At 43.1% G+C, this 23,868-nt stretch overlaps 1 protein-coding gene across 5 annotated transcripts; it reads left to right on the forward strand.

Annotated features, from left to right (window-relative positions):
* The first annotated feature begins 61 nt into the window (after positions 1–61).
* On the forward strand, positions 62–23,356 carry CGAS (cyclic GMP-AMP synthase). Of its 5 annotated transcripts, XR_012087133.2 has the most exons (6): positions 62–4,419; positions 7,265–7,493; positions 10,028–10,270; positions 16,778–16,880; positions 18,723–18,810; positions 19,751–19,883. XR_012087133.2 is itself a non-coding variant. In XM_072999678.2 (5 exons), exons 1-5 carry the CDS (start codon positions 3,508–3,510, stop codon positions 20,940–20,942), a joined length of 1,497 nt encoding a protein of 498 aa, XP_072855779.2. In that variant the 5' UTR covers positions 62–3,507; the 3' UTR covers positions 20,943–23,356. The 5 variants fall into 5 exon arrangements, 4 of the variants coding, with proteins under 4 accessions (XP_072855779.2, XP_020641513.3, XP_072855778.2 ...); XM_072999678.2 differs by lacking the exons at positions 18,723–18,810; positions 19,751–19,883 and adding an exon at positions 20,933–23,356; XM_020785854.3 differs by lacking the exon at positions 18,723–18,810 and having other exon boundaries at positions 19,751–20,906.
* Positions 23,357–23,868: the final 512 nt, after the last annotated feature.

Consider the following 23,868-nt stretch of genomic DNA (forward strand, 5'->3'; position numbering starts at 1 on the left):
AGACCGGCGAACAATTCTGCGCGTGCGTAGTGGCGAATAGGGGTGGCCCTATCTTTTCCCGAGCAGTGAATGGGGGCTACGGAGCAAACCGAAGGAACGGGACCGCCTTTCAGTCTCTCTGCTCATTTGCATAAACAGAGATAGGCGTGGCGTGTGCGAAAGCCACGTGACCTACTTTAGCTCAATGGCTCTTTTTTTTTTTTTAATCCATAGTACCGAGAGGTAGAGCAGGGCGCCCTTGTTTCTCTCTTGGGAAAGCTTTCGGTCAGGCTTCGCTAGCATTTGTAGATAAAAGAAGAGGGGGAAAAAGAATTTTCTTTAAAATAAACAAGAAATATGATGAGGGAGCTGCTACTGCTATTAATTTTGTGTGTGTGCGTGTTAAAAATCCAATTTCAAGGCAGGTCCGAATCTTCATTCCCTATGTACGTATTTTGATTGAAAAGGGACTGATTCTCTTGCGATGCGTTTTGTTGAGTTTTTCATTGCCACGCAAGCATCCGGCCCTTGTTTCTTTCAGAATTGCTACCTATGCAGTTTGATTCCACGCTTCTCCTGCAACTTGGTCCTCCGCTGATGGCGTTCTGAAGAACAGCTGGTGGAAATCAATGAGATTTTATCCCAAGGAGGAAAAGTGTACAATAAATTTCCAGGCTTAGATGCTTATTCCTGTGCGTGTTTGTCGGGAAATAAGTTTGTTTCCAGTTGTGTCCGTTCAGTTTATTCGCTAGGAAATACGTTTAGGGTGGTAAGGAGAGCAAGCATGGCTACAACATTAACGATTGCTCCGGTGTTTTTTTGTTTTCAGCTTTTTGTATGATAAGTGCGTGCCGCTTCTTTTTCTATTCTGTGATGTCAAGTCATCACGGACTTACAGGGCTTTCAAGGTAAATGAGGTAGTTAAGGATTGGTTTTTCCAGTTCCACACCCCTCTCCCGTTTAGTTTCCACGGCTAATCAGGAATTCAAACCCAAGATCCCTTGAGTCATCACTCTATCCTCTATACCCCACATCGGGAATTCACGCCCCATGCTTTGTTGGTAAATAGTATGGGCTTTGATCAAACTGCAATGATTCCATCAGATTTAATTATTAGTGGAACTTCCTCTTATTGCTGTTTATTTTCATGAATTCTGCTTACCAGGCAAAGTGGTGGTAGTGGGAATGCATATGTGTAGTTTCGGTGTTAATTTTTGGAAGACTGGGTTTTCCTATTCCCATGAACATCTTCAATGTAAGGAGATTGGCAATGGCACATTTCCGGACTGTTGTGCTCTGACAGGAAAGTGTGGGTGCCATCCTTCAACAGTCCACAGCTGTGGCGCAACTGCAGAACTCTTCCCCTTTTCCCATGCACAGTCTCTGGAGGAAAGTCCAAACATCTCAGACAAGATACATGCATTAGTAACCATGCTGTTTCCAACTCCTGTGTTACCGCTCGCTTACTCAGAGACACACTGTTTGGTTAAAGGTCTTTCCAGCCCGACCTCTTGTTCCCGACAGTTACAACTGTGATCCTGCCAGTTCCCATAGCCAAATGCCATCAAGAACAGCCCAGAAAAGCAGCCATGTGTGTGTGTGTACCCAACATTTTTGAGGGCACTCTTACCTGCTCCAGTTATGAATTACCTATGGTGTTGGTCTAAATTAGCAAACTAGATATAGCAGTTTTGTAGCTATCAAGAATAGGACCTTCATAAGGTAGATGAGTTTTAATTGACTATTACTTGTTATAAATGAGCTGATTGTTTTCCTGTTGACTTTCTTCATTGTTCAGTTTTTACATGTGTACATAGTGGTTGAAATTCTGTTGCTCAATGTAGTAATTCAGTAGGCCAACTGAATTAGTGGGGTTTTGGTGAGTCAACTCCTCCATAAGTTCCATTGATTCACATGGGCTTACTCTAGTTGCCACTTAATTTAGTATAGTAATTTACAACTAAAGTAGATATATTTGAATCAATAAAATTTAGAAGAGTTGACTTACCAAATCCCCACTGATTCAGTGGGACTACTCTAGTGTGAATTACTGTGCTAAGCAATTGGATTTTAGTCAGCGAATGAATGATTTTGGCTTTTGTGATGATTACCAGGTTAAAAGGATTCTCTCTATAGCAGTGGTGGCAAATCTTTTTGAGTCCAAGTGCCCAAACTGCAATCCAAATCCTTCCTCAATTTGCATGAATCCAGAGAAGGAACCCAGACTAATTTTTGACATCAAGAGGTAAGTTTATTGGTCTCCTTTGGTACTGTTTTGATGTCCTCTCAGACAGGAGATCAAGGTGCAGTTGACATTTCTCCTTTGATACTGCCAGCAAATGGGGGCAATGGCTTACAGACTGGCAACGTTCAATATAAATTCCAGTCCCCAAGAAAAGAGATGACAAGGAGTGCAGTCACTGTAGGGCCATTGCAATAATTTCTGATGCAATCAAAAGTGATGCTCAAGGTGTTGCAACAAAGGCTTTTACCTTACATGGGGCAAGAAATGCCTGATGTTCAAGATAGATTCCAAAAAAGGAAGAGGCACTCAAGATCATATTGCAAATATTGGCTGGCTACTCAGGTTCACCAAAGGATTTCAGAAGATCAGTCTATGCCTTAGATGGTTTTCCTGGTGACTATTGAAGCTACCAACATGAATTTGACCCAACTCTGGGAGGCAGTGGAAGACAGGAGGGCCTGGCGTGCTCTGGTCCATGGGGTCACAAAGAGTCAGACACAACTAAATGACTAAACAACAAAGGTGTCACCAGGATACCTTGCTTTGCACCAAGAAAGGCCCCGTTGCTTTTGCTTGTTTGGAATTTGCATGTTTGTAGTTGAGAGGAGCATATCATATTTTCCCAGCGCCCAAGACAGCATGGAAGGTTGAAGCCCCATGCACGCCGAAGTGGGAGTTCGTCCCCCTCTTGTGGGTCCTACTGGGACATGCATGCATAGTGATCACACATGGGCATAGAAATCGTAGGAAACTGTCGCTGAAGGAATGCATTTTTTCGACTAGCGGAGCAACGGATTTTGGCAGGCAGGTTGTCCGGAACATTGTTCTAAAAGTGCGCAGAAGTCGTAACGCCCGGTGGGTGGAGATCATTTCTCCTGAATCATTTTGAGCAGGTGGCAAAAGAAAAAAAAAGGGGGGTGGGGGTGGGGGTGGGAAACCCTAACCCCGTCTAAGCGTTGAACGGGCCTTTGGGAAAACGCCTGGTCAGCGCAAAGCAGAAAGAAGCCCGATGAACCACTGGGGCTCCGTCGCCGCCCGCCAAGAAGGAGATCAGAAATCAGTGGCGGAGAAGCAGAGCAAGCCAAAACTCGCAAAAAGAGGCGCGGTGGGATTTCCAGCCCGGCTTCTTCCCCGTCGAAAGTTTCGTTTCTCCGCGGGACCGGCCTCCACCACGGGAGGGGCAGGGCAGGGCAGGGCGCGGGCCGAGGAGGCTGACAGAAGCGGCCAGCTTCCCGCCGAGGGGCTGCTTGCTTCGGTTTCTGGCGGGAAAGAGCGGCGGCGTGATGCAGCGAGCGGGGGGGCCACCCGGGAGGAGAAGAGGCGCCAGGGAAGGCTCGTCCGCCGCTCCGCCAGGGGGAAAGGAGGAGGAGGAGGAGGCGGAGGCGGCATTGGCACCCCCAGCACCGGCTAGCAAGGGAGGAAGGGGCAGGCAGGGCAAAGGAGAAAACGCCGGACGGCCCGCGAGAAGTAAAGGCTCGCTCTTGAATGAAGAGCCCGCATCCGAGCTGGGGAGGGAAGGCGCCGTCCCCAAGAAAGCTTCCCTGAAGAGAAACGGGGGGAGCGCTTCCAAAGCGCGCGAAGCCAAGCCCGAAGAGGCGGATGGCGGTCCCCTGGAGAAGCAAAGCGCCGCTTGCCCGGCGGAGGAGAGCAGCGGTGCCCTCCCGAGGGACGGGCCTGGCCGGGCGGGGAGGAGGCGCGCCGCTGCCCAGGCGCCGGGTCCTCGTCGTCCCCCCCTCGAGGCGGGGAAAGAAGTCGCCCGAAGAGGGAGGCGCTCTGGCCAGAAGAGACCCGAGGGCGCCCCTCAAGAGGAAGGGAGCGGCCAGGCGGAGGAGGAGGAGGAGGAAAGAGCCGAGCTCGCCGAGCAAGGGCTCCCTTCTCAGCCCAAGTCGCAGGAGGGAGACCTCCCAGGGAAGAAGGCGGAGCGGCCCGGGACGGGAGCCGGGGCGGCGGCCACCAAGGTGCGGAAGAGCCGACCTGCCCCCGTGGAAGAGCCGGCCGGCGCGGACCCCAAGCAGAAGGCGGCCCTGATCCTCCCTCGGGTCTTGGAGAAGCTGAAACTAGCCAAAGAGGAGCGGTCGAAAGCCGCGCAGCTGGTCAACAAGGTCAGGGACACGGTGGTGGCGGCCATCAGGAAGAGCCCCTGCTTCCGCGAGGTCGAGCCCCTGGGCGCCGGCAGTTACTACGAGCGCGTCAAGGTAAATCCCAGCCGGCCGAGGTGGTCCTTTCCCCGCCCTGCAGGCGCCCTCCTTAGCCCACTTCCCTCCCCCTAAAAGATTTCAGGTTGTTGTTCCACTGAGTTATACAGTTCATAGGTCTCATTAAAGGTGGAAAATGTTCTGAAATGATTTATCTTTATCTCATTATTTTACAGCACAGACACTTGACATTTTAACAGGGGTGTGTAAACTTTTTATATCCACTGTAAGCAATTTCTTCAATCCCCTTTCTCAAATCAAGGCTCGCAATTCTGTCATCTCTTTATGATTTTAATTATTCTTTCATTTCATTATTTCTTTTTAAAATAGAGATAATAATTGAAATGCATTCTTACAGCTCTTGTCACTTTAGGGAGCTACTTCACTCTTGCCTATTTTGAGGGCCAGATACGCTCATCCAGTGTTTGAAGTCCACTTAGTAGAAGTCTTGTACTCACAAGGGCAGGTCAATCTATCTATCAGTGTGAGTGACAGGGACTAACAGGGACTGTCAGAATGTTTACCTTTGGGCACAAGAAGTCTGATGACCTTTTCTTCTCAGTAGAGCTCCTGGTAAGATCTGCATGGCAGACAGTAATTCAGCAGCGCAACCCTCCACTTAGTGATTCATTAACAAGAACTCTAGCAGATTAATGTCTGCCTGTCAGGCATTGGAAGCCTCTTGGTTCTATGGTAATAAGTGTTTGCTGCTATGTACAGAATTCAGTTTTTAGTGTACTATATTAAATATAACCTCTTGAGCACTTATGTCTTATCTGTCAGGTACACAAAACTAGTTTTTGGCAGACTGGTGTGGCAAGAAGCCAAGATGTTTCCTCCGGATACAGCTTTCCCTTTGTATGCTCACTTAGACAAGTGTCTGAGTAAACTCAGATACTGTATGTGCAGTGATGCAAGAGGCAAAGGCCTGGAATATTGAAAGTTGTTATTGTGAATCAACTACAGATTAATTATTGATTGATTGATTGATTGATTGATTTGATTTGTATCCCGCCCATCTGGTCTTTATTCTTCTAGTATCATTAACGTCTCTGTTTTGTGTCTCTTCCTTTTCTCCATTGTTGCTTTGAATTTTATTCCGGTCTGCTGTCATAATATGATTTGAATATTAAAATTGGCCAGTTTATATTTTCCAGTTTTGTGTGTATTTAGCTACAGCTTTCTAGCTGTGACATGAATTTTCAATAGAGACAAAACTATAAACCAGAAAAAAAATACTAAAACAGGAACAGTTGGGCTTGTACAATGTTTCCAGATGACAGGAATATCTTAATAATTTGGTACTACAGTATAAAATGCCATGTCCAATTTTCACCACTTCAAATATCTTGTTGGGACAAGAAATTAAACATATGGCTGCCATTTGGAAGCAGCCTTTTTTTAACTTTCAGTCTGGTTTTTGCCCATATGATGGGTGGAAACAGATCCAGTATCCTGGCAAGTGAGCAATGTCTAGATCAGGGATGGGCAATACAAGGCCTGTGGGATGAACATGAGCCCCTAGGGACCCAGATGCATCCAGCATCCCACACTCCCAATGTTTACTTGAGCCTGAATAAGTGCCAACGTTGAAAGGGTCAGTTTTATTGTATCTGAACCCCTTTATATTGTATATCGTCAGATGGTTTCTTACTGACACTATCAATTTGTGACCTCCAAAAAGTCATTAATAGCCATGCTCAGTTCTTGTAAACTCAAACTGTGACATATTTTATTGAAGTCTTCTCATGATCTGCTGAAAGTATGATAGTCTCAGCTTAATCAGCTTTGCTTCTAGGAAGCATTCAGACTTCATTTGATCTGGTGCTCACTTACTCGTTTTTCTGGTGGTTGATGGTATCCATAAAGCTCTTCTTCAACACGTTTCAAATGAGCAGATTCTGACTTTCTGTTGGATTTCTTCACTGTATAGCGTTCACATCTGTAGCAATACAGTAGATCGGGGTTGCAAACATTTGGCAATCCAGATATATTGGATTACAAATCCCATCATTGGCAGTATAGACTAAGGATTCTGGGATTTGTAGTCGAAAGCATCTAGAGCAGTGGTCCCCAACCTTGGGCCTCCAGCTGTTCTTGGACTACAACTCCTAGAAGCCTTCAGCACCACCTCTGCTGGCCAGGATTTCTGGGAGTTGAAGTCCAAGAACATCTGGAGGCCCAAGGTTGGGGACCACTGCTCTAGAGTGTTGAAAGTCCACCACCCCTGGTATAGATTATCTTTATCTTTGGTTCCAGTGACCCATCCTTACACTTAAGGATCTTTTCTGGTTTCTTTGACTGCTCATCTTGAGTCACAGATTTTTTTCTGATTTCTTTACTGTAATCTCCGTTTTGATTGATAGTTCAACCAAGGTACAGAAGATTTTTAACTATTTAAATTTCTTTATTGAAATAGTTAAGCATTTTCTATACCTTGGTTCAAACATCAATCTTCCCATTTTTAAAATGGCCTTTGGAAGACACTAGGGAGCCTTTTTCAATTAAATAACAATCTCTTTTTGTAAGAAAAAGTTTTGAGGGATTGGGATACGTAAGAAGATGCAGGTGCAGTCCTCCAAGGTCTAGCCCCCCCCACCTCTAGAAGTTTTCTGTCCCTGCTTTGGGAGTTGACAAGAGGAATAGTTCCTCTTCTCTATAACCCCTTGTTAGCTTTTGATGTATTACTGTAAGTTGCTCCTGCCTCTAACTTCCTTAATGAAACATCTTCCTACCCAGCAGGCAACCTAACAAAGGATGATCTCTCTTGAGATATAATATGAATGTGATCTTTATTATTGTAAAAATTTTTTCTCCTGGATATTTTTGTATATTTGGCTTACAGGTGTGTAGCCCAAATGAGTTTGATATTTTGCTAAAAATGCCAGGTCTAAGGTTTGAGCTGGAAACCTGCGATGTGAGTGGCTCTTGTGGCGCTTTTTATTATATAAAGATGAAAAGGAATCCGCAAAAAGGAAACTTGAACAAGTTTATAGAGAATGATCGGCTTTCATCTTGCCTTGTGCTTTCGGAACTGACGAAGATTATTAAAGAAGGAGTAAAGGAAACAGAAGGTAACTATTTCTTAAACATTTTCTGTTTCTTCAGAAATAAGACTTTGGTTCCGCTGAAATCAGCAGAACCTAAGCACAAATAATGAGGTGGGTTTTCAGGAAAACGTTCCATTGGAAATGCTCATTTGCCTTGAATTGACTGGAGATCTGATTTTCTTCATTTGTTTGACGTCTGTTCAGTAAGTAAACTAAAAATGTATGCCACGTTAGTCTTGTGCGGAATATCTGAAGCGTTATTTCCAGTGGCCAAAAACAGTTGAAGCAGAAAAAAAATTATTTTTGCTTAGCGATTTCGGGACCATGCTTCGCATAACGAATGCATTTTAGGTCCCCTGTTTCGCTTAACGATGTCCGCTTTTTCAATTTTAAAAGTGTATTAAAATGTTCAAAAACTGTTTTAAATGGTTGGAATCGTTAGTGCACCTTCTAAAACGTATGCAAACTTAATGTGGCTTTGATCTGACTTTTCGTTACTTTTTGGTGAATTTTTTTCTCCCCCATAGGAAACAATGGAGTCCAACTTTTGACAGCTCCATTGTTTCCTATGGGGGAGAAAAAAATTCACAAAAAATTAACGAAGACCCAGAAACAGTTTTAAACGCTTGGGATCGTTGATGCACCTTCTAATTCGTGTGCAAACCTGATTTGGCTTTGATCTGAGTCTTTGTTAATTTATGGCGAATTTCTTTCTCCCCCATAGGAAACAATGGAGCTGTCAAATTTTGACAGCTGTCAAAAGTTGGTGGGGGAGAAAAAAAATCAGCAAAAATTAACGAAAAGTCAGATCAAAGCCAAATTAAGTTTGCACCCGTTTTAGAAGGTGCAGAAATTATTCCAAGCATTTAAAACCGTTTTTGACCCTTTTATGACACACTTAAATTTGCAAAAATGGACATCGCAAAACCATTGAAATGCATTGAATAGGCTTCAATTCATTCCAATGGAGGAAACATTGTATCGTTTAACGATGTTTCCTATGGGTTTTTTCGCTTAAGGACGGCAATCCGTGCCTATTGGAACACATTAACTGGTTTTCAATGCATCTCTATGGGAAAATGCGTTTCGCTTAACGATGTTTTCACATAGCGATGTTTTTTTGGAACCAATTAACATCGTTAAGCGAGGCACCACTGTATTAGTGTCATCCAGAATAATCACATTAAAAGTACCATACAACTGTTATTCAGCTTAGTGGATCTATTTCAGTTGACACCAAATTTAACTTTATCCCAGTGTTCAAATAAAGTTTTGCCTAGAGATTATGAAATACTTTAATTTTTCTAAGACATAACATCTCAGAAGAATGTCCTTCCTTTATGTAATTTAAGTTTTAAAGGCAACTTTTTTTGAAATGTTTAATAGGGGAAGGGCACTTAACCATGTTGGCAGTCTCAGCTTCCTTCAGCTCTGGTTTCCTAAGAACACTTTCTAGGAAGTGAGGCTCTTTGAACATGACTGGCAGAGTCCTGTTGAATGGAAGCAAAATTTGACATTCTACAGTGTGCTTCCACTTGATCCCTACTGAGTAAACAGAGAGCACAGAGTACCCACTGAGACCATTGGGGGAATGGTAATTTGTGTGAGAATGTATTGGATATTTCATTGCTCAGGGTCCTCAAATGTTGCACTGCACATGCAATGGATGATTTAGCAGAATAACAGAACACAATTTTGCTCAATGAGGTTTATTTCTGCATAGACACATGTAGACCTGCTCTGCCAAATGATTTTTAAAATGACTTCCTCTGCTAAGAGTAGCAGAGTGTTGGCCACTACCACAGAGAGGTGTAAGTATTATGCTGTTGCCTCAGGCCATTTCCAGTAAATCAGCTGATTAGGGGGCATTATAGGTATACACCTCTAGTTGAAGTAGCAAGGTCTTCTGACTACTGAATGTGGGCTGTTATATGTTTATCCATCCGCCCTTGATGTAGAAGTCTTTTGGCAATGGGAAGAACTTGTAAAATCCAACTGTGCTGACTTCAGAGACGCAATTTCACACACATCTCCAAGGCAAAGGATTTTTCTAATGCAAAGTTAATTCATTGCAATACATCCAACCAAAAAGAGTCCACCATTGCATATGCCCGAATCATATTCTGAAAAACCGCTATCCATGTTGCAATGCCGACATTTAACTGAAGTGGCCAATTCCTTTTTAAACAAATAGATGTTCAGTAGGTATGAAACATTATTTCCCCCATCCCAATCTAAGCCATATCTTTAGGTCTAAATTGATTTTATATCTTGAAGCTAGAGCAGATTTCCATTGGTTAATTTGCACGGGGAAGTCCCGTTCTTCAATCAATTCCATTATAATTTCATTGACATCAAATTTAGCGCTTTCTAATAGACATTTATAAACTATAGTTGTTGGTTTCAGTTTCTGAGAAGATGCAATTAATACTGCCAAATGATAGGGGATTTCCGACACCCATATGTGGACAGCAAAATATGTAATTTTCAATATTACCATACTGCTGCAGACCATAGTTCATATGTAGATCACAGTCTTTTGTTTTTCCTATTAACAGATGTGAAAGTGTCTACAAAGAGGCCTGGATGTCCAGCAGTAACTCTTCTCATTGGAAAGGAACCTTCAGTTATAACAGTAGACATCGTACTTGGTGTGGAATTTCGGCATACATTTTGGGGTAACAGTACAAAGAATGGCTTGGATATTGAAAGGTGGCTAGGAAAGAAAGTAAAGCAAGAGTTTCATCGTGCACCACTCTACCTTGTACCTAAGAATGTCAAAGAAGGAAGAGCTTTCATAGGTATTACAATTAATGTCTTCGATTTTGTCTGCCACAATAGGTATATTTTGTTGCATATGTGCACAAAGGATTGCACACTTAAATACAAACTGGTTGTTGTCTGGTGCTAGAAAGCTCAAGAAATTACAATATATTATTTCCAGGGGTTATTTCTCCTACAAGACTTAACAATTCAATAATAATAAAAAAAGAGGATCCAGGGTGCCTAATTCCATTGTTTAGGATCAAAGAGAAGTTCGTAATAGTACAAAATAATCCAACAACATATTCTCAAAGGCTTTCACGGCCAGGATCCGATGGTTGTTGTAGGTTTTTTGGGCTGTTTGGCCATGTTCTGAGGGTTTTTTTTCCTAACGTTTCGCCAGTCTTTGTGGCTCACATCTTCAGAGGACAGGAGTCAAGACTCTGTCTGTGCTGTGGTCATTGTTTATTGTGTCAGCTTGAGCAGATATAAAGTCACTGTAATGGGATATTGAAGAAACAGGTTATGCTGTATACCTTTCTTTAAGACTAAGGATGTCACTTGAGATTTGGTTCTTAACCCACCATATCTATGCAGAGATAAAGACTTGAGGCCAGTACAGTATTAGCACTAGGGCTGCTGTTGTGCCTTTCCACTGATGAAAACATACTCAAATGAACTGCATGTTCACGTTGCCTTTAAAGCACGGTCAGGGAACTTACCTGGGATGGAAAGTCATACTTCACCCTGAAGTAGGAAGCCACACCCATCTTATTGTTGCCAGGAGATCTACTGTGCTGTCTCTGCCTCCCCAAAATTCTTGTGATTCTGCTAAGAAACAGCTGGCTAGGAGCACTTACCTTGTTTCTTAAAAGAATCCTGTTACATACAGCACTGATGGTACCTGTCTGTCATGGGTTTGGAGGGAAAGTTCCATCCTATGGGGAGTGGAAGGCGGGACATCAGGGGGGAGGAGCTGTACTGTATATATGTTTGGAGCTGGTGTGAAGGGTGAAGAGTTGGAGTCTGTGTGTCAGACTGGGTACAACTGTGTGTCAGTTAGTACCTACCTGATAGGTTCAGGTTTCTATGTGGGTAGCCAGAACTGATAGGTTCAGGGTCTGTGCTTTACTTTAAAGTGTTCTGTGTGAACCAAACTGTTGTATGTATGATTGAGACTAAGCCACGTTACAGTATCTTATTTACTTGATCTTTTTATTTACCCTGTTTGTAGTTTAAATAAACCTTGTTCTTTTGTTTAGTAAAATCCATTCCTGGTCTGTGTGACTTCTTATAGGGAATGGTTGGTGGCAGCTTAATTAAAGTGTGGTATACTCCAGTAGGTCTGGGGTTGTCACATTGATTGGTGTCCAGCGTGTGGGATACGACTGGTCCAGTTGTCCAGTGGTCCAGCAAAACCTTGGCAAGTGTGCCCAGAGCAAGGAGGGTCTAGTCAGGGAAAATCTGAGAGCGCGTAGGTAATCTTCTAGGCTTACCTCACGGGGAGGTACGCTAGTGGAAGAACGTGCCACCTCAGATTGGGGACTAGATTAGGGAGCTCTGAGGCAACCCGTTTTGGCGGGAAAGAGCTGAGGCAAAGCTGTGTGAAGTAACAGTGATCTAGCCTGTCTGCTGAGAGGCCTAGCAGAGGGGGTGGATTCTGCCTGGCAACAGTTGCAAGTTAGTGCTGAAGGAACAGCAGCAATCTATAGAAGGCTGTTCCTGAGGAAAAAGGAAAAAAGTGGTCGCTTTATTTTGAGGCTTGACTTTTGAAGGCAGCCTGTTCTGGGGGGGGATTATGCCCTTGACTCGAAGCCAAATGGCAGAAATGGGGGAAGTAAGAGACCCACAGGTAGACCAAGGTTCTGAGGAGGAATTTGGCTCAGTGCAGGATGAGAGCACGGGAGAACAGAACCCAGAACTCAGAAAAATGCGCCTAGCCCAACAGCATGAACTGAGGGTGAGGGAAATGGAGGAAAGATTAGAGAGAGAAAGAATGGAGGAAAGGGAGAGGCAAAGACAATTTGAATTGGAGAGAGAGAAAATGGCGTTTGAGCTGAAGAAGCTGGAGATAATGAGTAGAAATAGTAATAACAATAATAATGAGGGGAACCCAGGGAATGGGGAAGGCAGCCTGTCTAAAACTGACCTGAAGAAATTCCCTGTGTACCACAAGGGAGATTGCCCTGAGGTGTTCTTTTCCCTCGTGGAAAGAGCGTTTGTGGACTTCTCAGTAAGGGAAACTGAGAAGATGACCATTATGCGATCTTTAATCAGTGGCAGCCTGGCAGAAGTCTATGCAGAGATGCCAGTGGAGCTGTTGAAAGATTTCGCTGAGTTTAAAAAACTGGTGTTTGCCAGACATGGGATAAATGCGGAACAGCTGAGGCAAAGATTCAGGTCACTCACCAAAAAACCAGAGCAGACTTTTACCCAAGTGGGGGCCCAACTGGTGAGGCTGCTAGAGAAATGGCTGTCTCAGGAGGGGACAGAGACCTTCCAGCAGCTCAAAGACCTGATAGCGCTGGAACAGTTTTATTCAGTCCTGCATGGGGAACTCAAGTTCCAGGTGAGGGAGAGGAAACCGAAATCTGTGACAGAGGCGGCAGAGATCGCAGATTTTATTTACCAAATAAGAAAGCCCTTAGGTGCTGAGGGGAAATCTGTAGGTAAACCCAAAGAAACCTACAGCAAGTACTCTCAGGGACCAGGGAAAAACCAGCAAGGGGGAGGGGCCCATGTTGAAGGGAAGCCCTCAGACATGAAACCACCAAGACCTCAGATTTTGGAGGGAAAACCAAAACCAGAGGAGAAAGACTCCAAGTACATCAGAAAATGTTATTTCTGTCAAGGAAAGGGCCATCTAATCTCAGAGTGTGAGAAATTAAAGCAGCTAAAGGGAAATTTGCCTCATGATTTGAGTGGAACCAAGCCAAAAGCTGTGTTCTGTGTCCAGAAAGAGCAAAGCTCCTTGCCACTGAGGGAGCCTGTTGCCATGGCTACTCAATCTGGAACAGTTACATCTGCTGATCAGGCTGGGGAAAATGGTCCTCTTGTAGAGGTCAAGCGCTGCTTACTAGTGAGAACAGATTCACAATTGTTTGAGACCGCAGGGGTGGACGTAGGAATACTTGACCATCAGTATAGGGGGCTAAGGGATACTTGTTCCCAGGTGACCCTGTGCCATCCAGACATTATTCCTAGGGAGTATGTAATCCCAAATGAGAGCCTGAAGGTGGCAGGGATTGAGGGGCAGGTGATCTCACTGCCAGTAGCTGAGGTACCTGTGAGCTTTCAAGGCTGGAGGGGAGTTTGGCGGCTAGCGATTTCATCGACTCTGCCAGCAGCCGTGCTCGTGGGAAATGACCTGGCTGAACATGTGAAACGGGTGCTAGTGATTACACGCTCACAAGCTACCACGGGGACAGTTCAGGGGGGTACTGGAGAGCCCGAGGCTGAAGCAGATGAGGGTAGTCCCGAAGCTGTGGTAGAAACCTTAACCACAGACAGCAAATTTGGCCAAGAGCAAAAGGCAGACGCCACTCTCCGAAAGTGTTTTGAAAAGGTGACAGACACCCAGTTAACACCTGAAACCCCAGCGAGATTTCGTGAGAAAAAGGGAATTTTATATAGAGAGACCCTGATGAATATCTCAAAAGGGGGAGATGGGATCAGAAGTCAGCTAGTGGTACCTGAAAAGTATCGCCCCATGATCTTACAAAGGGGGCACTCTGACATGTTTGCTGCGCACTTAGGGGTGAACAAAACACAGCAGAGAATCACACAAAATTTTTATTGGCCTGAAATAGGGAAGCAGATCAAGGAGTTCTGTAAACAATGTGATGTGTGTCAGAGGCAGGGGAATAACCGTGACAGGACCAAAGCGAAGTTGTGCCCTTTGCCTGTGATTGACACCCCGTTCAAATGTATAGGAGTGGATATTGTGGGACCTTTGCCCAAGGCCACAAAGAGGGGGAACCGGTTCATTCTCACCATTGTGGACCATGCCACGAGGTACCCTGAAGCCATTCCCTTGACTAACATCGAAACTAACACAGTGGCAGATGCCTTGGTGGGGTATATGTCCAGGATGGGATTTGCCTCAGAAATAATCACAGATTTGGGCACATCGTTTACATCAAAGCTCATGAAACGGTTATGGCAAATCTGTGGAATTAAACACAAGGAAACCACTGCCTATCACCCCGAAAGTAATGGGTTAACGGAGAAGTTCAATGGGACTCTGATGCGCATGATTAGGGCTTACTTGGCAGAGAATCCAAACAATTGGGACCAGAAGCTGCAATCCCTTTTGTTTGCTTATCGGTCAGTGCCCCAAGCCAGTACCGGGTTCAGTCCGTTTGAACTTTTGTTTGGGAGAAGGGTGAAAGGGCCACTTGATTTAATCAAACAAAATTGGGAGCAGATCACCCAGGATGACCCACAAGATGTTGTGACATATATAGACTCTTTAATGAATGACCTAAAGAGAAACCTAGAGCTAGCAGCAGAAAACCTGCAAGCTCAGAAGGTTAGACAGAAAACCTGGTATGACCAGAAAACCAGGGAGAGGCACTTTAACCCAGGGGAGGAAGTGCTTTGGCCTAGGCCCTGCAAAGAGAGCAAGTGTCAGCTGGGTAGCCCAGAAATAAAATACTTGGGTCACATAGTAGGGGGAGGAGTGATCAAACCCCTGGAGGCCAAAATAGAAGCCGTTCGTGATTGGCCCAGACCCAACACCAAGAAAAAAGTCAAATCATTTCTTGGGTTGGTGGGCTACTACAGAAAGTTCATTCCAAGGTTTAGCGAGATGGCGACTCCGCTGACCCATCTGACGCGGAAGAAGACTGATGACCGCATCCCGTGGACCAGCGACTGTGAGGAGGCGTTCCGGAGGTTGAAGGAGGCGCTCATCAATTATCCAGTGCTGCGTGCTCCAGACTTCGACCGGGAGTTCATCATCTACACCGATGCGTCTAACAGCGGGGTAGGAGCAGTTCTTTGCCAGGAGGATGAAAATGGTGACCAGCATCCAGTGTCCTACCTGAGTAGGAAACTCCAGAAAGGTGAGAGACATTTGGCAACCGTGGAAAAGGAGTGCCTGGCCATAGTATACGCGATTCAGAAGGCCAAGCCTTACATCTGGGGAAGACATTTTATTCTGTGCACTGACCACTCACCACTGCAGTGGTTAAAGACAATGAAAACCCATAATAGTAAACTTATGAGGTGGGCTTTAAACCTGCAAGATTATGACTTTGAAGTGAAGGTGGTCAGAGGGTCAATGAACTGTGTTGCTGACGCATTGTCAAGAAGACCCGAAGAGTGAAGACGGCGGAAGAAACCATGGACTATGTATATGTTGGTGACTAAAAGTTAATTGTACCTGTTTATTAAGCATGCTTGGTTTGTATTAATAAAGGTAACTTAATGTATGGTAAATGTTAATGTTTAAATGCCTAATTGATATGTTTAACCTAGAGTGTAAGTATGGGATTGTGTATGTTAATGTATAACTGTTATATGTTTTGATCCTGGTTGTTTTTTTGGAGAAAAGCACTTTAGCTTTTCCCCTGCAAAACAACTTATAAAGAGGGGAGGTGTTACATACAGCACTGATGTTACCTGTCTGTCATGGGTTTGGAGGGAAAGTTCCATCCTATGGGGAGTGGAAGGCGGGACATCAGGGGGGAGGAGCTGTACTGTATATATGTTTGGAGCTGGTGTGAAGGGTGAAGAGTTGGAGTCTGTGTGTCAGACTGGGTACAACTGTGTGTCAGTTAGTACCTACCTGATAGGTTCAGGTTTCTATGTGGGTAGCCAGAACTGATAGGTTCAGGGTCTGTGCTTTACTTTAAAGTGTTCTGTGTGAACCAAACTGTTGTATGTATGATTGATACTAAGCCACGTTACAGTATCTTATTTACTTGATCTTTTTATTTACCCTGTTTGTAGTTTAAATAAACCTTGTTCTTTTGTTTAGTAAAATCCATTCCTGGTCTGTGTGACTTCTTATAGGGAATGGTTGGTGGCAGCTTAATTAAAGTGTGGTATACTCCAGTAGGTCTGGGGTTGTCACAAATCCCACTCCTGATGGCCTGCTAGAAGGGGGTATGTAGGGGAGCAAGGTGTACACTCTTCACTGTCCATGTTTCCTAGCAGAATCACTGGAATTTTGCCACTGGAGACTTAAGCTTGTTGCTGCAAAAATGGCTGGGGTCAGTGCTCTGCAGGTCAAGTGCTGCAGCATCCTTTTCTTTAAATGATAGGATCACATATTGCTAATAAGTTGTTTAAAGCAGTGGTCCCCAACCTTGGGCCTCCAGATGTTCTTGGACTACAATTCCCAGAAGCTTACACCACCCCCTCTTCTGGCCAGGATTTCTGGGAGTTGAAGTCCAAGAACATCTGGAGGCCCAAGGTTGAGGACCACTGGTTTAAAGGACTGAATCATTTTTCCCCTCAGATATTTAAACAGGAAGTATTTCAACTTGTTTTTGTATCAATACTGCAATAAATTGCTCTGTTTTCTCTCCCAAATTTAGGTAATACTTGGCGACTATCTTTCTCAGTAATTGAAAAGGAGATATTAAATAATCATGGATCCACAAAGACATGCTGTGAAAAATGTGGCTCACCATGCTGTAGGTTAGTATGAGATTTTTGGATGAAGTTTGGGCTTCTCTGTTTTCCCCACCACCTCTCGCAATGTACAGTGTCCTGGAGAACTTCAAAGCTTAACTCTTTTTGAGATTTTGGTGATCTAATATAGGCATTTGCCTGTGCTTCTTAGTTTAGTATAATTATTGTTGCACCCATTTGCCAAATCTGTCTCAAAATTTCTTGAGAAACTGAGAAATTCTAAGGATTCACTGGTAGCATCTTTAACTGATTTTACCATCATGCTACAATTAGCATTACAGGGGCCAATTTTCCAAACTTCTTGGGCAGTTGGAGAATGGCAGAGAGAGCAAAACTTTAATTCCTTTTATGTAAAAAGCAGAGCCAGATTTATATTTATCAGTTATTTATTGCAATTATTTATATCCCAGGTTTCAAGATTAGTAGAATAAAGACAGGCAGTCAGTTACAGCCTAAAATATCATGTCACCTACGAAGAGGACATAATTGCCTTTCTTTTCATGGGTACAATTAATAAAAGGTAACCCTGTATCACAAGAAGTATCTTTTATACCCTCATGAAGACTGTCCATACCTAATATATGAGTTTTTCCACAGCACTATTAGATGGGGTAATCTGGTAGCCACTGTTATACTGTATTCCAAAAGGCTTTCACCAGAGTCTGCCGCTAGAGACTCCCGGACAAATTTATTTATTTTATTTATTTATTTATTGGACTTATATACCGCCCCATAGCGCTACAAGCACTCTCCGGGCGGTTTACAATTTTTTAATTATACAGGCTACACATTGCCCCCCCAGCAAGCTGGGTACTCATTTTACCGACCTCGGAAGGATGGAAGGCTGAGTCAACCTTGAGCCGGCTACCTGGGATTTGAACCCCAGGTCGTGAGCACAGTTTTAGCTGCAGTACAGCGTTTTAACCACTGTGCCACAAGGCTCAAATCTAACAGTCATTCCTTAACTAAATTTTTAAAGAATAGGAACCAGAGAATAGATAAATGGACGGTCACACACAACAGAAAGATAACCGTTTGGGTACTTCAAGGATCCATATTGGGGTTGAAGCATTTTAATTTGTTTTGAAAGGAAATACATTTAGAAGGGATCAGTGAAGTGGTGAAATTTGCTGATAATAATTCAGACTAGTTCAAACAAAGGATAATTCAGAGATTGAAAAGGATCTCCCCAAACTGGAAGCATGGGCACTAAAATGGCGAAAGAGCTTTATTATAAGCATTTGTAAAGTAATGTCTACTGGGGAGAAGTCCTCACATGTGTGGTAATTGAGTTAGCAGGGACCAACCAGGAAAAAAAATCTTTGATAGTGAGCTCAGTGACAATCTAAAGCTCATGTGTGACTGAGGTGAAAAAAGTACACTTCATGTGGGGGTAATCTGGAAGAAACAGTAAATTGAAACTTACTTTGTCATTATACAAATCTGTAATTGAAATATTAAATATAATTTTGACCACTACACCTCAAAAAAGTGTTGATAAGGAGGGATAGGGCTTCTGCCAAAACTCTTATCTAGAGGGTTCTGAATGGGGATTCTGTGCAGGTGGAGACACATTGCAGTAGTACCTTGGTTTACAAACGCCTTGGTTAACATCATTTTCGGTTTGCAAACAGAAATCCATTGAAAATAATGCCTTGGTTTACATTTTGTTTGTTTGTTTGGGTTTATGAAGAAAGTTTCTCCAGGATGTATTGTGCCTTGAGGTTTGTAGCGCCGCCCCCGTTCCTATAGCAATTCATGTTTCAGTTTACAAATTTTCCACTTTACATAATGTCCCATAGAACGCATTTTGTAAACTGAGGTACTACTGTATGTGTCACTGAACAGAGACCATGAAGAACCGGGATGATTTGAGAGGCAGAAACTCATGGTGAAAGGCTACAAAAGTGGCAGTTTTCTAGTAGAATAAAAACAGGTAAGGAAACTGTTATAAGCAATATAAAATAATGGAGGGTATGGAAAGGTAGATTTTGGCCTTGGTATTTGAACCTGGGGTCTTCTGATGGAACTGAATGATGGGAGATTTAGGACAGACTGAAGGATGTAGTTCTTTATACCATGCATAGTTAAAATGTGGAATTGACAACCTCATGGCTACATAATGTGTTTATGGCAGAGTTTGACCTTTAGAACTACATTCTCTTAAAAGTGTAGCCTTATAGTATAACTCACATATAACAATGTCTGAAATGCTTAGAATTTATGCCCTTTGTGTAAATGCACCCATTCTGTTCAAGAGCACTGCCAACTCCTGTTCCACATTCACCTTTGCACTACAGTGGTGCCTCGCATAGCGATCGCTCTGTTTTACGACGAAATCGCTTTGCGATGGACTTTTTGCCATTGCAAGAGCGATTGCTTTGCGATGGCCTGTATGGGGAAAATTCACTTTGCGATGATTGCGGGGAAGCGATCATCGCAAAGCCCCCGCCGATCAAGCCCCCATTTTCGCACAGCTGATCGGCGGGGGCTTTGCAATGATCGCGGGGAAGCGATCATCGCAAAGTCCCCATTTTTGCACAGTTGATTGGTGGTTCCAAAATGGCTGCCGGGTAAACAGAATGGCCGCCCGCTGTTTTGCCTGGCTTTAGAGGCACTGAAAATGGCAGCCCCTATCTTCGCATAAGGTCAGTTTTTAAGCCCATAGGAATGCATTAAGCATGTTTTAATGCGTTTCTGTGGGCTTTTAAAAATCGCTTAGCGACGTTTTTCCTGGAATGGATTAACGTTGCTAAGCTAACTGTACATCTATCTATACAGGATTGTGATGCTCGTGTGTCTATTGAGTCAATTGTTCCCAGTAGGACAGTGTTACAAATAATATGTTTTACAATGTTTCTATGATTTCCCAACAGGAAAAACTGTCTTAAACTTATGAAATATCTCTTGGAACAACTTAAAACAAAACATGAAAACAAAAATCAATTCCAAAAATTTTGTTCTTATCACGTCAAAACTGCCTTTCTCCATGTGTGTGGCAAATGGCCCAGAGATGAACAATGGCAAGATCTTGATAAATGTTTCAACAGATTGTTAGATTATTTTCTGGACTGCCTTAAACAGGCTAACCTTCCACACTTTTTTATACCCAGCTATAACTTCTTTTGCAATGAGAAGATTGAAAAGACAAAGTGTAATGCACTTGTGAAAGTAATTGAAATGGAAAAAAAAAACAACTTTCCTCTATTTTTTCTGTAGGTTTCAAGACTAAAAATAGGAACTAATTCATAGATTAGCTTGAATGAGAATACAGATATTTTAATTAAAGGGAGACTCAGATATAGCTGGAACAACAGTCCTTGGTCTGATCGCGAGAGGCAGAAGGGGCTGGACCTGACATGGCAGCTCTCAGGCGGATGCCCTGAAATGCTGGGGGGTGCCAGGAGGACAATGGGGACAGTTCCTCCCTCCAGCTTCCCACTGGCCACTGGATTTCATTGGCTGACAGGAAAATTTTAAATTAGAAGTGCAGACAGGTGAGTGGGAAAGCAGTGGGTTCCAATCTGGCTTGCCTGCCTGACATAAAATGGAGTGAGATTGCTCCAGCCAGTTTGCATCTCATCAGATTTTTTCCCCTTCCCCATCCCCCTTGTTTTATGGTGATGGTATGGTGGTACCTGTATAGGTTAATGTTTACTGCTTGGGTATTAGGGGTTATTGGTTGGCTGTTATGGGTACTATGTGTCTTGTTGCCTTTGTCATGCCTTAGTTGGCTGTTTGGGGCATTGGGGCGGGATCCAGATGGTATGAGGTTGGCATGCTTGCTTGGGTTGTTAAAGAAATCCTTTTAAGGAGCACTGAGACTGGGCCATGGTTTGGTCTAGCTTGGGAGCCTATTGGCACAGACCTTCTCTCAGATTTTAGTCATGTGGTCTCCATAGGAATACCACTCCTGGTAAAATCTTCAGCAGGTATTGAAGGGGTGTTCAGGTCTTTCAATGCAACAGATCCATCCCCCCAATGCTATGCCAGGACCTGCCACTGTAAGTAATAAAGTTTTCTTCCAAAGAATTGTGTGCTGTTTTCTTTGCATTTAGGGTCAGCTGACCTGAGGCTTGCTTAGCACTAAGCTAACAAAGAGCAGACTATAGCAGCATCTACAACCAAACAACAACACATTAAGAAACACTGTACCAAACAGAGGTTTGTCTTTTTCCAGCCACTCTTAATTTGGTTGCTATTGACTGTTGTGGAAAATTTTATCTAACTTTTTTGATAATGGATTTGCATCTGTGTGCCTGTTATTAGCCAAATATGAACTATCTGGTTCAATATAAGGCCACTGAGGGTGCTGAGTAACAGCTGTTTGTTTACCAAGACTGTGAAGAATGATGAAATCTACATTGAAACCTGCCATCTCTAACTGACTGCATGGCTACAGTCTCCATTCTCAAATTTGCTTATAAACAATACAGCCTGGTCCCTACATCTAGCTATGATAATTTTAAGTATTCTTCTGCACAGTCCCACCCCCCCAACCCCATAAAGTTCCACCCTGCAGGACTCCAAAGCTAGTGCCTGTCTGTGTGGTTTTCATGGTCTAATAAACGTATTGGCCAACTTTATGAAAGTTTTTTTTTATACACCTGTGTTCTAAGTATCAGTACACATAATACAGAGAGACCTGTTAATATTCTACAGAATGCCTACACGATAGAGATAAAAAGTACTTCATGCCTACTGGAAAATTTTATGAGCTGATTTTCTAATTCAGTTTGTCACATTGCTGGCATACTTCCATCCACAACATTTTTTCTTCCTTCAGATGTTGCCATATGCTAGGTTTTTGCCCACCTCCAAATTAGGCCCTATGATTATTTCTAGTAGTCATTACAAGACTGATATTACTGTAGCTCAGAAGTTCTTGACCTCATTGCTACACAGGGTTTACCTAAAGATGTGTTATTTAAAAGTACAGTGGGGTCTTGACTTGAGAACTTAATCCGTATTGGAAGGCGGTTCTCAAGTCAAAAAGTTCTCAGGTCAAATCTGCATTTCCCATAGGAATGCATTGAAAACCATTTGATCCGTATCTGCTCTTTTCCGTCCATAGAAACTAATGGGAAGCTGCTATTCTGTCTTCGACCACTAGAGGGGGATATTTTGTTTCTTTTTTTCTTAGGTTAAGAAAGGTTCAGGGAAGGCAGGGAAAATACAGTCCAGGCAGGACAGTACCAGGCAGTCTGAAGACTGTCTCCCAATCCACTCTCTAAACGCTGGGAGGAGTGAGGAAGCAGACAGGCACCCTTTTCACTGGCCAACAGTTAACTGAAAGTTCACATTTTGCACTTTCCCTGCCTCCCACGTGTTTTTTTTTCAGTTCTTAACTCAAATCTAAGTATGTAAGTCAAGTCAATATTTTCCTATGAGAGTGGTTCTTAAGTCAAAATGTTCTTAACTCGAGCCGTTCTTAAGTCAAGACCCCACTGTACTGTATTTTTCTGTGTATAAGAAAAATTTTCTAACCCAAAATTTCTTTATTTGCAAAAAGTGAAGGGGAAAAGCACTTTCCTCTCAAGAAAGTGGAGAGGGAAGAAAGGAATCGCTTTCCCTCTCCACTTTCTTGTAAGCAAAGTGCAGGGGGAAAGCAGGGATCATAGCTCTTTGATTCCCCCCTTACTTCCATATATAAAACAGCCCTCTATTTTCCCTCTAATTATTTTAGGAAAAAGTCTTGTGTTATACACAGACAAATATGGTACTTTACTAGGATATTGTTTTGAAAAGGTCAAAATCTCATGAACTCAAATTGGCAGCAACAAAAGTACAACTGTTCAGATTGGAGAGGGCTAGAATTCTGTTATAGGACGTAGAGATATTAATGTATTTGTAGAAATCAGGAGTTCCTGCTGTAAGGATTTGGAAGACATATAGGACTTGTAGTTATACAAAGATGGAGTTTATTAAGTTTTCTGTATAGTTTAGATTTAAGCCACTGAATGTCTCATGGGATTGTTCCAAGTTTGCTCTGCCTGGCACCATGAAGAGAAGCAATGCTTGAGAAGATCAAGAGGAAGAGCAAACACCACATTCCTTATAATTGGGACGAGATAAACCACCTCCAGATCTCATGTGAAATATGGGTGGTGAATTGTGTTACGTCCTCATGATTTTAATTGGTTAACAACTGGAAAGCGTAAGAGAGGGAGGTCCAGAGATATGTAGAAAAATGGTTGTTTCATGTAACAGGTTGTTGGGAAGAAGAGAGGTTTGTCTTTTTGAAACGGGAGGGGGGGAGAGGAAGATTTGCCCAGCTTCTCTAGTGTGCTAAGATGTAGAATGTTGCCAAGATGATTACTTAACGTAGTTCAGATATTAATTTTAATCTAAGAATATTAAGCTTATTTGAATCACAGTAACTGTTTGGATATGATCATGCTTCATTCTTTTAAAGTTGCAGCTGTATTTTAATGCAACTACTGTACTTTATTTTCTTAATAAAACAATTATTCTTCGACAAAGGGCTTGCCTCTTGAACAGCAAGACTGCACATAAATCCAGTGTGGAAAAGACAGTCACTAACTTCTACTATACGAAGAGGTTCTACTTAGCCAGTCTGTTGTGCTGTCTAAGGAAGCACACAGTCAGTGGCTTGTTGCTTTGTAAGTACGCAGGCAAGAGGCTCTATTTTAGAGCTTGTCCATAGGGCAAGGACTACGCACTTCTGAGGCTAAAGGACCTGTCTCAGGATATGAAAAGTGGTTGCTTGTGCCTACAGTGACTCCTCGCCCAAGACACTATCTCTTTAGAGAGAAGCGGTTCTGACACCTGCTTATCCCATGATACAAAAGCAGCTGCTTCACAATACATTTTACTAGTGTAAAATGCAGTTATTTTGAAGAAAAAATATATGCTGTTTATTCATTATCATGTTCTTCCTTTTCAAAATAGAGGAAAATAGGAGCACAGTCCTTTCTTTTTGCTCTTATTTTCTGTGCAGGGGACTTTAGGATTTACCATATGCTATTAATTT

This window comes from Pogona vitticeps, chromosome 1 (assembly GCF_051106095.1).
Source record: "Pogona vitticeps strain Pit_001003342236 chromosome 1, PviZW2.1, whole genome shotgun sequence".
NCBI lineage: Eukaryota > Metazoa > Chordata > Lepidosauria > Squamata > Agamidae > Pogona > Pogona vitticeps.